The sequence below is a fragment of the Doryrhamphus excisus genome, linkage group LG9 (assembly GCF_037039965.1).
Source record: "Doryrhamphus excisus strain RoL-2023G ecotype Guam linkage group LG9, RoL_Dexc_Guam_v1.1, whole genome shotgun sequence".
NCBI lineage: Eukaryota > Metazoa > Chordata > Actinopteri > Syngnathiformes > Syngnathidae > Doryrhamphus > Doryrhamphus excisus.
The window spans coordinates 4079933-4098049 of NC_136365.1; the positions used below are offsets into that span (position 1 = coordinate 4079933).

General features: G+C 40.3%; 1 protein-coding gene across 1 annotated transcript; it reads left to right on the forward strand.

Moving 5' to 3' along the window:
- Positions 1-3326: 3326 nt before the first annotated feature.
- On the forward strand, positions 3327-4902 carry adra2a (adrenoceptor alpha 2A). The gene has a single exon (XM_078793221.1). The coding sequence runs from the start codon at positions 3387-3389 to the stop codon at positions 4596-4598; it is 1212 nt and encodes a 403-aa protein (XP_078649347.1). The 5' UTR covers positions 3327-3386; the 3' UTR covers positions 4599-4902.
- Positions 4903-18117: the final 13215 nt, after the last annotated feature.

Sequence of the window (18117 nt, forward strand, 5' to 3'; positions counted from 1 at the left end):
GCCAAGGTTGCATGGATGCACTGCAGCACGACCATTCCTTAGAACTCCAGCAAACAACAAATGAACCTCTTGATCAGGACTGGCCAGATATTATTTTTGACAGTTACACAGTGGGGACCCAAACCTTTTCCACATACTATAGTGGTCACTTTAATATTTTTGATTTTGATTTTGTAAAAAGGCAAAAAAAAAATAAAATTGTTTTTGCTTTGATGAGAGCAAGCCCCAGGCATCATAGCAATGCTGGCTTTTCAGGTGGCTGATAAGGTTTGATGTGTTGAAGGTTGCGGGTTTGTTTCCTCATCATGGAGCATTTGTAATTGTAATGTGGAGTATTAGAGTATATAGAGTGGGTGCTTTGTTTATAAACTCTTATAAGTGTGATTGAATTTACCATAAATTCCAGTGTATAAGATGCACTAGTATATGAGCCACATCCACTACATTTAGAGAAAAAACACATTTGCACATCTATAAGCCGGACATGACATATTGTGGCATGGCTCTTCTTTCGACCGGAGCCAATTACGAGCTATGAAAAAACGAGCTTGTCAACCTATTGGAAATTGCAGGAGGTCATTATTCAATATAACAGTTTGTCTCACGTTGTCATCTTAGAAACACTAACTCATCACACAACTTAATACACAAAAGGTATACCTAATAAATATACAAACATGTAACAATACAAATTTAAAAAATATATATTTTTTAAACTTTTCCCATAATATAAATTTTTGGGAGCAAAGCATTTCATTGGAGGACAAGCATCATGGATGGATGGTGCTGAAATGGTGCCTGGAGCCCAGAAGGGAGGCTGATGTCATTGCAGCACCCCAATGTGTCAATGTGTTGCTCAGAGCCTGCATTATGGGAAAACTTAAAAAGAATTGTGATTCAACTCGAATTGGTACATGTTTGTATATTTCTCAGATTTAACTTTTGAGTGTTAAATTGAGTCAGACCGTTATATTGTTATACAGTTATACTGTTTCCTTGCTGACTCAGCAGCACAGTATTTAAACAATTAGTAGTTCTTAAGTAAAGGAGATGTCATAAGATTAGAACTTAACTGCCTTGTTTTCAAATATTTCATGTCGTTATGCAACACACTATGCATACTCACACGTTTAGAGCTAATTGCTTCAATGACATGCGTCCATTTCTGTCAATCTGCATGGGCTTTGGTACATTCCCATTCTATTTTGCATTACTTTTGTTTTTTGTTTTGCTCATGTATTTTCTGAAATTAAAATTAGTTTTGCCTGTGTTTATTTCACGGAAAACATGCAAACCTCACACAGACGCCAAAAGGAGATAAAAACCCTCCAGATCGTCTGACTGTGTGGCCAACAAGTGGCAAACCACTAGTCCACTGTGATTTGCATTTCTTAACCATCATATTTTTGTCTTTTTTTGGGTTTAATTTTAGTTCTCCAATGTGCAGTGGGGCAATAAAAAATTAACCGCGCACCACAATGCCCGTAGACAACATCTTTGACAACCCTGGGACAGGATAATAACATGAATTGTACTGAATGTGTGGGTTTTCTCCGGGTACTCCGGTTTCCTCCCACATTCCAAAAACATGCTAGGTTAATTGGAGACTCCAAATTGTCCATAGGTATGAATGTGAGTGTGAATGGTTGTTTGTCTATATGTGCCCTGTGATTGGCTGGCGACCAGTCCAGGGTGTACCCCGCCTCTCGCCCAAAGACAGCTGGAATAGGCTCCAGCAACCCCCGCGACCCTCGTGAGGATAAGCGGTAGAAAATGAATGAATGAATGAATGCTACCATTTTCCAATAGGGAAATAAAAGAACACATAATAGGCATACTAAAATAGTTTAATAGAATAAATAAATAATCCATAATAATCCAATAAATAATTATTGTCTAAAAAAAAAAATGACCACAAATGTGCACTTTGAGATTTGGGAGTTGTTGTGTGTATGGGAGAATAAACATATTAATTGGGGGGGGGCAGGAACAACACGTCCATTAATGCCATTACTTCCACCAGTGTTTGCCCTCTGCTCCAAGGAGTCATGGTGATAAACGTACTAAAAAAACACACACACTGTACAAAAAAAATATCCACACACTTGCAGCTGCTCTTGTTATTGTGTGCACGGACTCGCCCGCGTGTTTTTTTTTTTATATATATATATATTATTTGTAACAGTGTGTGTCACACCACTGTCAGCTCGTCACTTCTTGCAGCGTGCGGGATATAAAGCGAGGGAGTGGCGGCGTCAAGCTAGTAAGCAGTGGAAGCAAGACACACACACACACACACACACACACACACACACAGTGCAATTATCGCTGACATTTTAACATGACCGCTGCATTAGTGGCTCTGATGCTGCCTGCAAGTGCATGCCGCATGCCCATCGAGGATGGCCCGACGAGGAAGGACTTGATGGCCGCCTCTTGGATGGATCTTGGCTTTCTAACAATCCGCTTGAAGAAGTTACACGCTGACAGTTGTTAATGTCACTCCTCCACCGGGACGATCACTACTGCTTCAGGTAACGTTTGTTTGCACTTTAACGCTTTAATGCTTTTCATTTGCGGGACGAAAAGATGACTTTTGAAAATATTGTAATTTAATAATACATTTCCAATTATATATTTCCCATGATATACGGATTTTAATATAATACCAATGAAAAACTGTCTGCACTTCAAATCAATTTGTAATTAATGTGTAAGTTAAGTCACCACTCGCTTTGTTTTAATCAATGCAGTCATTTTGACAGCAAAACAGTGAATAAAAGGACATATAATGGCAATTTCATCCTATCCAAAATATTTACTAATATCATACTTAAGGTTGTGATTTGAATGCCAGTACAATATGAAGAAAAACCTCAGTAGTCCTACACAGAATATCTGAGTTAAAAGAGTACTATTTAAAATACCGCATTATTAATGTTGTGAGGGAAATGTAATTTTTATTTATTCATTCATTCTGATAGTAGCAATTATATGGTGGATAATAATTGAATAACATGAATAGTGACCAGGAACGGAGGGTTACGGGTGGAAAAATGAGGCTGAATGGCGGTGGGTCTTCTTTTTGAGGTATCCTTAAGCAAGGCACACACACGCTCGTGGATGCGACACTGTTGCACTGCCCCTCCTGTGTGTGTGTGTGTGTGTGTGTGTGAAATGCCTCTGTGATTATTATACCGTGCATAGTAGTTTTAATGAAATAAAGTCAAGTAAATTCATTAAAAATAGATTTTTTTCTTGTTATTTTCAGATGGACAATAATCCTGGTAAATGACAAGTAAGTTTACCATGAGTGCTTCCTCCCTCGTGGAGGTTATTGCGCAACCTGGTGTGAACTAACACAGGAAGTGGGACAATCTGCCTCCATGGGGTTTGACAACAAGACCAACCAGACGCTCCCAGGGGTGACCCCCATGAGCCTGAACATCTCCCTGCCGCTCACGGTGCTGGTGAGCATCATGATCCTGCTCACAGTATTTGGAAACGTCCTGGTGGTCATAGCTGTGTTTACGAGCCGGGCCCTGAAGGCTCCACAGAACTTATTTCTGGTATCTCTCGCATCAGCGGACATACTTGTGGCCACCTTAGTGATGCCCTTCTCCTTAGCCAACGAGCTGATGGGATATTGGTACTTTGGGGAGGTGTGGTGTGAGATCTATCTGGCCCTCGATGTTCTTTTCTGCACCGCCTCCATCGCTCACCTCTGTGCAATCAGCTTGGACCGCTACTGGTCCATCACGCAGGCTATAGAGTATAACCTGAAGAGGACCCCTCGCCGCATCAAGTGCATTATCTTCATCGTTTGGGTCATCGCCGCTGTTATCTCCTTTCCGCCTCTCATCACCATGGAGAAGGAAAACAGCAAAGAGGACCCGGTCTGTAAGATCAATAATGACAAGTGGTACGTCATCTCCTCCTGCATTGGCTCCTTCTTCCTTCCGTGTGTCATCATGGTGCTGGTTTATGTCAGGATCTACCAGATTGCCAAAAAGAGGACACGTGCTCCACCAGGGGACCGGAAGCGGAAGGACAAGTCGGACGCCATGGCTCCATCTAACCAGAAAGAGAACGGCTTGGCTGCAGGTGAGGCGGACAAACTTAAGGACCAGGGGGACATTGAGTTGAGAGAAGGAGTAGGAGGCAAAGAAGGTGAGATCAATGGAGTGGACATTGAGGAGTCTTCCTCTTCTGACCATAAAGTCAATAATCCCTGCTCCATGAAGAAAAAATCATCCAAGGGGAAAAGCAAAGTCAAACCAGGTGACGGCGAAGTGCAGAAGAAGAGCACCAAAGGAAGCCGTTGGAAGGGTCGCCAGAACCGAGAGAAACGTTTCACCTTTGTGCTGGCGGTGGTCATCGGCGTCTTTGTCATCTGCTGGTTCCCCTTCTTCTTCACGTATATGCTGATGACGCTGTGCGAGTCGTGTACCGTCCCAGCCACGCTGTTCAAGTTCTTCTTCTGGTTCGGCTATTGCAACAGCGCGCTCAACCCCATCATCTACACCATCTTCAATAATGACTTCCGCAGGTCCTTCAAGAAGATACTTTGCAGGAGGGACATGAGAAGATATGGCTGATGGGACTGCTGCTTCTGTAAATATCAATATTTTGCTATAAATATCATCCTGGTGGCGGCACGGCGGTCTAGTGGTTAGCGTGCAGACCTCACAGCTAGGAGACCAGGGTTCAATTCCACCCTCGGCCATCTTTGTGTGGAGTTTGCATGTTCTCCCCGTGCATGCGTGGGTTCTTCCTCCCACATTCCAAAAACATGCTAGGTTAATTAGCGACTCCAAATTGTCCATAGGTATGAATGTGAGTGTGAATGGTTGTTTGTCTATATGTGCCCTGTGATTGGCTGGCGACCAGTCCAGGGTGTACCTCGCCTCTCGCTCAAAGACAGCTGGGATAGGCTCCAGCACCCCCCGCGACCCTCGTGAGAAAAAAACAGTAGAAAATGAATGAATGAATGAATGAATGAATGATCCTGGTGGGACTGGTTGGATGGCACTGGCGTAGCGTGGGGTACCAGTTCAATCTTTGCATCTAACCGGTCCCTACTTAGCCTTTTTTTACCCTTTTGGGCCACCGTACTCCAAGCTTATGTTTGGCAGTGTGACACAAAAGAAGTATTTGAAGTATTATGGCTTTCGGCCTTTGCAATTTGCGTTTAATTTAAAGACTGTCATGGCTGTCAAATGTGTAAGGGTTGCGGTCACAAAGGAGGGATGCAGCCATCGCTGTCAGTACCACTTAAAACTTTTATAAATCCTCATCACTGCTTCTACAATTACTGCTTAAATATATATGGTTTATTACATCTCGTGAACTGTAAAGCTTTGCACCCCGGGGGTGACGGAACCTCCTCACTTCTCCCGCCCCGCCATGCTACGCGACGCTACGGCACGGTTGGAGAGGGTTTTGCAAAATGAGCTTCACATGCACCATTAGCTCGATTGCGATTGATTTGGAAAAAAAACATCTCCGACCGCTTCAGCACAGAGCCCAATAACACTCGGCAGTAACTTTATTGTACATTTATTTGTTTTTTTTTTTTTTATATAAAGACGCAGTTAAGTCAATTGCGTTTCTTTTATTTCACTGCCGTTTGATGTCGAAAACATGCCTCATTATTGTCATGGATACTGTATTGTGCCATTTTGTACAATATAAAAATTGGTCGGTAACGATAGTGATCAAAAATACAAGGAAAATGCCGCCACTTGAATAAAACCCATTTCCTGAGCAGGTTGTAGTATCAATATGGTGATGTCATCATACTTTAAAAGATAAGCACTCATGACATTCAATGTGCATTTATTTCAAAAACTGCACTGACGGTGTGACGGAGATCCAGAAATTGAAGCTGATGTTTTATCTCTATCGTGTCTCCGCTTTTTCATGAATAAATGTAAATGAGAGACCACGAGTGACCTTTCAGTCGTAATCTAAGAGAAAAAAAGCAAACCCAGCAGTGAGTCTGACCTTTGCAAGCAATTAAAAAAAAAAGAGTCTTCCTAATGAGTCTTTATGAAACATGTGTAAATATTCAGTGGGCCCTGAATTCATCACGTTTGGGATTAGATGGAGGTTGTTTTAGTTTTCATCATCAGTGAAGCTTCAGGGTTGATCTTAACAAGTCCAAAGTATGTGATGAATATGATAACAGGAAGCAAGAAATCACAGAGGTAATGGTTCATTTGCACTTTTGTGTTGTGGTGGAATGTGTCACACGGTGACAACCTGTCAAACCAGAATGTCTCCCCCCCCCTTTGTCCCTCCTCACTCTGTCACGGCTGGTGGATAAAACAAAAGAGCGATAGCCGGGTACAGAAAATTCATTTTTTTCCAGCAGAGGGAGTGTAAGTAAAAGTCTTCCTTCTGACAGCCAAGCCAGGCGGTCTGGCAGGCTTTTTAACAACCTGTCGGCGGCGAGATCAACGATGCTTCCTTCAGTTTCTCTGCTAATCCATCCAGTGTCTTGTACACCAGAGGCTGGTGTGTGTGTGTGTGTGTGGAGTGTCTCCCTGCACGTTTACACCACTTGCAAGTGTGCGGGTCTGTGAGAAAGAGGGAGGGTGTGTGAGAATGTGTATTTGAACATGTAAACAGTCGGGGGAGGAAGTTGGCCATCAATAATGTAGCACAGAATGACTCAATCAGTCATGAAGTTTGGGGTGGAGAATAAACTACAAAAATATGTTTTCAAGCTTATTATGCGGCACGGTGGTCTAGTGGTTAGCGCGCGGACCTCGCAGCTAGGAGACCAGGGTTCAATTCCACCCTCGGCCATCTCTGTGTGGAGTTTTGCATGTTCTCCCCGTGCATGTGTGGGTTTTCTCCGGGTACTCCGGTTTCCTCCCACATTCCAAAAACATGCTAGGTTAATTAGCGACTCCAAATTGTCCATAGGTATGAATGTGAGTGTGAATGGTTGTTTGTCTATATGTGCCCTGTGATTGGCTGGCCACCAGTCTAGGTTGTACCCCGCCTCTCGCCTGAAGACAGCTGGGATAGGCTCCAGCACCCCCCACGACCCTCGTGAGGAAAAGCGGTAGAAAATGAATGAATGAATATGCTTTCAATCTTATTATGTGGCACGGTGGTTAAGTGGTTAGCGCACAGACCTCACAGCTAGGAGACCAGGGTTCAATTCCACCCTCAGCCATCTCTGTGTGGAGTTTTGCATGTTCTCCCCGTGCATGCGTGGGTTTTCTCCGGAGAAACCCTTGCTGGCTTCAGGATGGTATTCAACATTTCTCTGCCTTCAAATGTCAAATGGAGTTGATGCCAAAGATCTCCATTTTGGCCTCATCTGACCACACCCCGTTCCCCCAAGCCTTGTCTGAATTATTTAGGTGTTTATAGGCAAACTTCAAAGGGGCCCGTACATGTGTCTTCTTTAGCAGGAGAACCTAGCAGGCACTCCACAATCTCCATCCATTACAACAAAATGAGTTACTAATGGTTTTCTTGGTGACTGCGGTCCCAACTCCACTGAGATCATTACCATGCTCATCTTTTGTAATTCAGGGTCTTACCCACAGGGTAAAATCTTGCATGGAGCATCGATATGTTTTATTTCTCTAATTTCTTAATTATTGCCCCAATAGCGGTCTCTTTCTAATCAAGCTTTTTGGTCATGGTCTCTGTGTCCATTCTAGTCTTGTGCAGGTCTATAATCTCGCTCGAGGTCCTTTGGCAGCTCTTTGGTCTTGCCCGTAATGGTGAACTGTTTCTGTGACAGGTGCCGTTTATCTACATCATGATTTGACCTAAGTACTAAAAGAGTACTTAAGGTACAAGACTAATTTGTGTGCTTCATGGGCACATCACTGATGATTGGGGGTCGGAAGGCTTGGTGGTTGGATAAAATAGTTATCATAATTTGAAATGTATAAAAAGCACCTGTACTTACTTTGCAGCTGCACCCATTGAATTTAACAAGTAAAAACATGATTGTACCACATTAGTACATATATAAGACGCATAAAAGGTCACACAAGTCTGTGAGGACCAGGCAGCACTTTATTTGACATGAGAGTATCATGATGTATGAGAACTCATGGTTTAATTTTAGACAGAGGGTTAAAATCATCACACAGCAACTTAACACCCAAGGGGTAGCTAAGAAATGTTTTATTTCTCTAATTTCTTAATTATTGCCCCAATAGCGGTCTCTTTCTAATCAAGCTTTTTGGTCATGGTCTCTGTGTCCATTCCAGTCTTGTGCAGGTCTATAATCTCGCCTGAGGTCCTTTGGCAGCTCTTTGGTCTTGCCCATAATGTTGAACTGTTTCTGTGACAGGTGCAGGTACAAGACTAATTTGTGTGCTTCATGGGCACATCACCGATGATTGGGGGTTGGATAAAATAGTTATCATAATTTGAAGTGTATGAAAAGAACCTGTGTTGCAGCTGCACCCATTGAATTGAAAGAGGAAAAACACGATTGTACCACATTTGTACATATATAAGACGCATAAAAAGTCACACAAGTCTGTGAGGACCAGGCAGCACTTTATTTGACGTGAGACTATCATGATGTATGAGAACTCATGGTGTAATTTTAGATAGAGGGCTAAAATCATCACACAGCAACTTAACACCCAAGGGGTAGCTAAGAAATGTTTTATTTCTCTAATTTCTTAATTATTGCCCCAATAGCGGTCTCTTTCTAATCAAGCTTTTTGGTCATGGTCTCTGTGTCCATTCCAGTCTTGTGCAGGTCTATAATCTCGCCCGAGGTCCTTTGGCAGCTCTTTGGTCTTGCCCATAATGTTGAACTGTTTCTGTGACAGGTGCAGGTACAAGACTAATTTGTGTGCTTCATGGGCACATCACCGATGATTGGGGGTTGGATAAAATAGTTATCATAATTTGAAGTGTATTAAAAGAACCTGTGTTGCAGCTGCACCCATTGAATTGAAAGAGGAAAAACACGATTGTACCACATTTGTACATATATAAGACGCATAAAAGGTCACACAAGTCTGTGAGGACCAGGCAGCACTTTATTTGACGTGAGACTATCATGATGTATGAGAACTCATGGTGTAATTTTAGATAGAGGGCTAAAATCATCACACAGCAACTTAACACCCAAGGGGTAGCTAAGAAATGTTTTATTTCTCTAAAATCTTAATTATTGCCCCAATAGCGGTGTCTTTCTCATCAAGCTTTTTGGTCATGGTCTCTGTGTCCATTCCAGTCTTGTGCAGGTCTATAATCTCGCCTGAGGTCCTTTGGCAGCTCTTTGGTCTTGCCCATAATGTTGAACTGTTTCTGTGACAGGTGCAGGTACAAGACTAATTTGTGTGCTTCATGGGCACATCACCGATGATTGGGGGTTGGATAAAATAGTTATCATAATTTGAAGTGTATGAAAAGAACCTGTGTTGCAGCTGCACCTGTTGAATTTAAAGAGTAAAAACATGATTGTACCACATTTCTACATATATAAGACGCATAAAAGGTCACACAAGTCTGTGAGGACCAGGCAGCACTTTATTTGATGAGAGAGTATCATGATGTATGAGAACTCACGGTGTAATTTTCGATGGAGGGCTAAAATCATCACACAGCAACTTAACACCCAAAGGGTAGCTAAGAAATATACTAGGCAAGTAGCAATATTAGTTGTAAAAAAAATCGCATTGTCATCTATCTTGCTTGGATCTCCTATTTAATCTTGTCTAATCTTAATCTTTAATCTTTAATCACTTGTAACACATAATTCTTCTGCTGCCTTCTTTGACGACATTTTTTTTTTCATCTTCACATCACCTGTATTACATATTGACTGCACGTACTTTCCCTTCAACTCCTATGTTGCCTGTGTTGTTTTTGTCCTAAGGCAATTATTCATGGAAGTTATATTTTATTAATTACATTTTAAGCATATTGCTTGGAGACAAAACATGAAAACATTTAAAACTGTGAAAAAAGTCATTATTCTATTGTTGATATTCCTTCATACATATGTGTATATTTTCTTTGCTACTTTCCTTCCTTTCCGTCATTATCTGTTTGCATCTTTGTAACCCAGTCATCACCAAGCAACAGTGATTACTTACAGAGAGCGTATTGGAGCAAGCCAGCTGTTGAAGTAAGAAACCCCCCCACACACACATACATACACACACTTGCACACATCCACACTTTGCCTCTGGGAATGGAATGGAAGCATGGATCATCAGGTTAGAGTGCATATCCGTCACCAGAAGGCTGAGCTTGGTGGTTGAGTGCAGCTACAATTCAAAGAGACGGGGACACAATGTCAGCAGGTGTGGAAAAACTTAGAGGACAAACAGTCATTTGTAGCCAAGGACAAGACAAGTAAGAAGGAACGTTTCATTTGTAACACATCTAAAACCACCCCCCCTTGGATGTGGGAGGATGGGGCGTGTCGCCTTTTTTTTTTTTTTTCAAAACGCTTCGTAGGTGTTAGGGGTGAAAAGGACGCAGTGATGATGAGTGCTGAGTGTGGCACCCACATACGACAAACTGTACATCTGTTTTTCCAGAGTGACATCCGCCCATTTGGGGTGGCTTCAATATGCCTATTTACAGAGTCACGGATGACTCACTCACTTTTTTTTTTTTTTTTTTTCCTACTTATTTGTCGCTCTTGAATGTGCCAATTTCCCAGGTCTGTCTGCATGATCCAGCGACATCCAAGAACATTTCCAAGAGGCAGCAGCATCACTGCCGGCTGTCAGAGAGGACTTTTAAAAAGTGTCTCCGAGATATCATTTCAAATGGGATCCCAGTCTCATTAAGAGGAGCTGATTAGCTGTCAAGCCTGTGGGTATGATTGGAAGTGCAAAACAATGCCGGGCCCAGCAGATATTTCCCTGGAAAATAATTTGTCTAGACAAATCTATTTTCATGGAACTCATTATGATGGAGCGCAATCAGCTCTGATTGTCCCAGAGACCATGTTGCATTATGCAACGTGATTATTAGACCTGTGAGGCAATTCATTCCAGCGTAAGCAGGAAGACGTTGCCGGGTTTGATGTCCCGCTTTGAAATTATTTTCAAAGTTGGAGCAGCAGGGTCTCAATTTTCAAAATAGGTCAGTTTTATGCCTAAAATATTTTTTTTTTTGCGGAGAGACTTTTTCGTTTTCAATGTAGGCAGCTTCCCATCTGGGACGAAAGATGGCATGATATTAATAAGCAGCACTGTAAACTTCTACATGCTGTTTACTTTGATTTCATCAGAAATGAAATAAGCCTACTCGCTTAGTCACTTAGTCCGTCCTCTGCTTTCATGGCACGTTCCTCCTCCACGGGTGACGTCCGACCAGCTGACGTGTGGTATGTGAATGTTGAATTTGTTTCTCACTTTCGCTCGCTATGTAAATTAAATCTCATCGATATTCTTGCTTTAATTCAGGTAAGAGCGTAAGAAAATCACACATACAGCAGACACGCTATACTATACCTTTAAGGATGTGTCAAAAAGTACATGTACATTATTTTATTTCACCTAGCATGCAAGATGGATTGTGTCACACTCAATTCTGTCACATTGTTTATTGTTTTAACCCTTAGATGCACGAGTGACTGGACCCTACACTCTTCCATAAGTGGGTCAAAAATCACCCATACTAGAATCAATGTGTTTTTAGGTTTGGTTAGGAATAATGAACTTGTACGATATTTAGTATTATATTTAGGACCACACAAGAATCATTTCATGTTAGAAACATCTTTCACTTTTTTCCATCTTTGAAAAAGAAAAGGACCCCGTACAACAATAGAAAATGTGAGGATCCATTGTGTGTTGCATAAAGGTAAGTTAAAAATGTGAACAACTTGATATCAAAAACATGTTTTTTGAGGAATACCTGGATTTTGAAATGATAAAAATTTTTCATTACAAAGATATTTCAAGAAAACAACCTGACCGGGTCATTTTTGACCCACTTATGGAAGGTTGGGGTAGTAACACAAAAACAAAAATTTCTTAAAATGTATAAAAGATAAGTTAAAAATGTGAACGGCATGATTTCAAAAACATGTTTTTTGAGGAATACCTGGAATATAAAATTATAAAAAAAAATTCATTACGAAGATATTTCAAGAAAACAACCTGACCGGGTCATTTTTGACCAACTTATGGAAGGTTGGGGTAGTAACACAAAAACAAAAATTTCTTAAAATGTATAAAAGATAAGTTAAAAATGTGAACGGTATCATATCAAAAACATGTTTTTTGAGGAATACCTGGAATATAAAATTATAAAAAAATTTTCATTACGAAGATATTTCAAGAAAACAACCTGACCGGGTCATTTTTGACACACTTATGGAAGGTTGGGGTAGTAACACAAAAACAAAAATTTCTTAAAATGTATAAAAGATAAGTTAAAAATGTGAACGGCTTGATATCAAAAACATGTTTTTTGAGGAATACCTGGAATATGAAATTATAACAATTTTTCATTACAAAGATATTTCAAGAAAACAACCTGACCGGGTCATTTTTTTGCAATTCTAATAGATCAAATAACTTGGATTTCCATTGATTATTTTTGTGTGGCTTTGTTGTCAACATATTAAATTAATTAATTAAAAACAATTACAAAAAATTAAGAACAATGAGTATTTATAAGAATATTTTATTCATTCAGATCTATTATTTCTGTGTGTTGTTTTTACCAATATACCAATATACTGTCTGTAAATGTATTGTATATATTTACATTTTAAATGTATATATAACCATATATATATATATATATATATATATATTTACAGAGAGAGAGCGAGATGATGATATTGTTTGGAATAAGTCTTTGAACACAGCAAGGCTGTGGGGGCAGAACATCTCAAAAATAATTCAATAATCTTGAAAAATATCAGCAATACTGGCCCGGTATTTACTCGGTAGCGCATGGATTTGCAGTATCGCTAATTCCGCTATTTTGGTCCAAACACATCTCACGGTGGTACTTTTACACAATACTGTACACGTGTACAGTAAATGTGTACTAGTAATTCATGTACACACTCATACTCCCCTCACATTGCTAAGTGTATGCACAGTGCATCAAAACAACTTCAAATCCATAGGAGACATAGGATCAAGAAATCTATAATAAAAGTGGAAAAACCCTGGTGTACTTGAACCTCACACATGCACACACATTTTCTGTAACTCTCTCTCTGTCTGACATCAATCAGGAATCCAACAAATGACACATCCAAGGGCTTTTCTGACACAGCAATGTTGAAGAGTTTCATGAGAACTTTTTAACAGAGGTGGAAGATTAAAAAAACATCCCGTCCAGAGCACAGCGGCGTACTGCATAGCTCGGCAATGATCACAGATCAAAGCGTAGAACTCTTTTTCACTGCTCTCTCTCCAACAGATGACGGACAGACTAGAAGAATAGTTAGGTTTGTCAGGGTGAGTCCAGCAGGGGTGAGCGTGCAGGAGAGGGCAGTACAAGTGGGAAGCTCTAGTGTCTGTAATGGCTGTCTAGTGTGCGTTGATGGGCCGGCCGGTGGGCGTTTGAAGGAGCTTACCACACCTGAGTACTAACCTCTTCCCCCCACCCCCACCCCGCTGCAGCTCTTAATGATGTTTGCTTCATGTGTAAAGACCGGACCTATCACTGTGTTTGCTATGCATGTCTGTTCCATGTTTATATAGATTTGTATCCATTGTCCATTTGTTGTGCTCCAGTGCACAAAGCAACGTTCATAAAGGTAAGCTGGGTTCTGTTTTGTAGGGGAGAACCTCAGAACCCCGACCTCAAACCCACCAAACACCTTTGAGGCCAACTGGTTATCCCCGACTTTTTTATGAATGTAGTAATATTCCTCCAAACACTGCATACTTGCTTCTGTTTTTAGTACTTTAATTACAAGTATTTGCCACATGTATATCATACAGTTTTGTAGGGAAGAACCTCAGAACCCTGACCTCAAACCCACCAAACACGTTTGAGGCAAACTGGTTATCGCCGACTTCTTTATGAATGTAGTAATATTCCTCCAAACACTGCATACTTGCTTCTGTTTTTAGTACTTTAAGTACAAGTATTTGCCACATGTATATCATACAGTTTTGTAGGGAAGAACCTCAGAACCCTGACCTCAAACCCACCAAACACCTTTGTGGCAAACTGGTTATCGCCGACTTCTTGATTAATGTAGTAATATTCCTCCAAACACTGCATACTTGCTTCTGTTTTTAGTACTTTAAGTACGAGTATTTTCCACATGTATATCATACAGTTTTGTAGAGAAGAACCTCAGAACCCTGACCTCAAACCCACCAAACACCTTTGAGGCAAACTGGTTATCGCCGACTTCTTGATTAATGTAGTAATATTCCTCCAAACACTGCATACTTGCTTCCGTTTTTAGTACTTTAATTACAAGTATTTTCCACATGTACTATATTATACATAATTTAATTTTTTATGAAGTCCTCCCGGGAACATTCAACATTTATGAAAAAAATATGAGGCAGCCATCAAACAAAGGCTCATTATTAAGTACAAAGTCAAACCCGTTTGTCAACGCCCCTCAGACTGAGTGACTCACCTCGACATAAGCGGTTGTCAACACAATAGGAAAATGTGTGATAAAGGATCCTTTTCCTCCAATAAAGCTACGTACATACGGAAATCTTTCTTACGGTGGCTAACAATTTGTAGTCAAATCTAGAATCCACAATAGTGAGTCCCACGCTTTTATTTTGAAGCTTACTTGACACTGAACAGGAAGTCACAGTGTGCATGTTTTAATGCTGTGTAAATAGCCAGTAGTTGCTTCACGCTGGAAGCATGTATGTAAGAGTGATGATAATGGTTTAATTCATTGTAAAAATTACGTTGAAATACATCACATAGTACAATTCACAGTACCGCATGTCCAAAAAGGAGCAGGAAGAAGCAAAGCTTATTTCATCCGACATCATTCATTCATTCATTCATTTTCTAACGCTTTTCTAACAGGGTATGCTGGAGCCTATCCCAGCTGTCTTTTTGGGCAAGAGGCGGGGTACACCCTGGACTGGTCGCCAGCCAATCACAGGGCACATATAGACAAACAACCATTCACACTCACATTCATACCTATGGACAATTTGGAGTCGCCAATTAACCTAGCATGTTTTTGGAATGTGGGAGGAAACTGGAGTACCCGGAGAAAACCCACGCATGCAAACTCCACACAGAGATGGCCGAGGGTGGATTTGAACCCTGGTCTACTAGCTGTGAGGTCTGCATGCTAACCACTCAACCGTTGTTGTTTTCACATCAGTTACAATATAATTTTCTTCCTGTTTGTTAAATGTACTCTTTGTCGATTTTAAATACATAAATGATAAGATGGTGTAACGATGTGTTAAAATAAGAGTCAACAGTCATAATAAATATAGTATATAATAATAATAATAACAGATGAAAGGGTTAATAGAAAGGGTTAATAAAATAAGCGTGCAGAGCCATCTAAAACTTTCAGTCTTTCAGGGCTCACTTCCAAATGCGCAAACCTCATTATCTGAAACTTTGGCATTATTAAACACGGGAATACGACTCCTTTGATGGCGGGGAAACTTAAAATTGTTCCCCTAAACTTCAGAGATAACTTCAAAGAAGCAGACTAAAAAGTGCAAAAGAATGAATGAGTCCGCCCACTCCTGTAAAACCATTTAAAACAACGACTGTTTTTTTTTTTTTACTTACTGCCAATGTTTTATTCTAATGTGGTCTTTAAAGATAATGGGAATAATAAATGAATGTTTTAATTCTGAGTCATCTTCTATGTTAGGATGACGTAGGTGTGGTTCCATTAAGTATGATTGGTATTGCAAATAGACCCCATTAATACTTACTTTCTGCTTTCTAAAAGATACACAGACAAAAATTGATAGAACATATGCATAGAATTAAGTGTTTAATTAGAAAATGTGAAACAATTTTTAAAATACAATGCTTGCAAAATGAAGATATTTTGTAATCTGTTTTTGTCCACTGTGTTTTGCTTTGTTTAAATAATGACTCAATTTCTGCTTCTGGAGTACAATCCTTTTCGTTTGTACACACTTCTTTTGCAATTGTCCTTCACTAAGTGATGTGTTGGTCCAAATGGACTTACTGTATTTACTGTGTGAGCTAAGCCATTATTTCCTCAATCACTTCCAGTAGCTGTAAGCTGATATTATTCCCCACCTGACCTCACTCTTACTGTAACTCTTTCCTCGCAAATGACTCCCAGAAGTCCATAAGTCTTTTACATAATATTTGTCAAGAATGAAAGTAAAGTATTATGGTAATCCCGTACCTGCATAGAAATTATAGCTTCAAATTACAATGTACAAATCAAGACAAGTCAATTTGGTTAGTTTTATGCACGTTCTGCAGCCAAAAAGCAAAGGAAGACGCTAACCATTACACAAAAAGTTGGACTTCTTGACATGCTGAAGGTTATGCGGAGTAGGGTGCCATGACGGAATAAATTAATCTTTGATTTGTTACATAGAGGAGGAGGAAAATCAGCAAAAAGTTTTAACAAGGATACAAAAACGCTACAGTTTAAAATGTAAATAATCATTTTTGAAATTTAAAAAGACATTTATTTGCATTTCCATTAAACTGAAATAGATAATTCATCCACTGATCAATAGTTTAAGACCATTGCTCAAAACCCCTCCCCAAAGGACTGAATAACGAATCGCTGCGCCGGAGTTGGATTGATGTAGTGGATACATTGTTTGGAAATGTCCATTTTTGGAGCTCATGCCCAAATGTTCTCAATTGAATTTAGATTACGGCAGTGGTTCTCGATTATTTTCTGTCATGCCCCTCCCCCAAGGGCCAGAAAGGTTTTCACTGCCCCTAATTTGTAATATTACAGAAACTAATAATAGAGTATCCCTGGACTGCACTTGAAACAGAAACCAGGAAGATGCAACAAAGTGGCCAGCATACAAGCGTATTCACAAGTCAAATTGCATGCTGAGTACTGTAAATGTGTACATGTTGGTAGGTCTGCACTAACATTGAAAGTACTCTCTGCCTCTCGTGCCCCCCTTGAGAGTTCATTGCCCCCCCCCCCCATCCCCAAAGTCCCATTGTTCCATTAAAAGAAAAAGCACCCCAGATCATTCAAAAAATTGCAATGGATGGAAAATGGATGGAAAATTTGAGGTTGTTTTTTTTTGCTATATTTGGGTCCTACTAGAGCCCTGTTGAATATGGGAGTTTGGTTCACCTCCGGAACCAAAGTTTTGTTTCAGCAAATTGAAAAAAATGCTTTTTCGGGACAGCCGCGGGCCCGAAAAAATGACCAAAGAGTGACCTGTCAGAAAAGGGACGTTGGATGTCTTCATTGGGTTGGTCTGGTTCCACTTTCTGGACCTGCCTGAAAAAAGCTTGATTTTGCGACAGCCGCAGATTAGAGAAAAGGACAAAAATCGATCCTTTGGAAAAGTGGCGTTTTTTAAGAAATTGAGTCTTAGTTAGCGAACAAAAAATTAGGCGGAATAAGAAGTAGGAAGAAGAAGAAGGGGAAGAAATAGATGAAAATGTCCGACTACATTGTGTTCAGCATTCACAAAATAAGTGTTTTTTTTTTTTTTACAAACAAAAGAATATAAAGTCATTTGGAAACTTGCCTCAACAGTCACACAATTCCTTACACAGTGTGTAAGGAGTGAACTGCCAGGGATAGTGTGGGTGTTATTATCACATCCTTTCTGTTTCATGGGAGGCAGGTGGATGAGAATGTTAGTGGGATTCTAATGACATACAGGAAACAATGGAGAAGGAAGATGGCAACAGAAAGAGACTATGTGCGACTAAACAGCAACAGGAAAGTCATGGGCCTGATTTGATATTGTGAAAACAAACTGCTAATTGAGACAAGAGCCAAAGGGGTTGAGATCCGCAGGCCGCAGGTGTGTTTTATGCAGCTGAAAGAGAGTGGCTGAGAGCTTTGAAGTGAGTACACCAACTACTTTGGTGGGAGCGCAAAGTCTATCTCATCTATATGCTAAAGCCTTTCCATTCTATTTGCACATTGTTTGGAAACAACCTGAACTGAAAAAGTATTTGCCCCCTTCCTGAGTT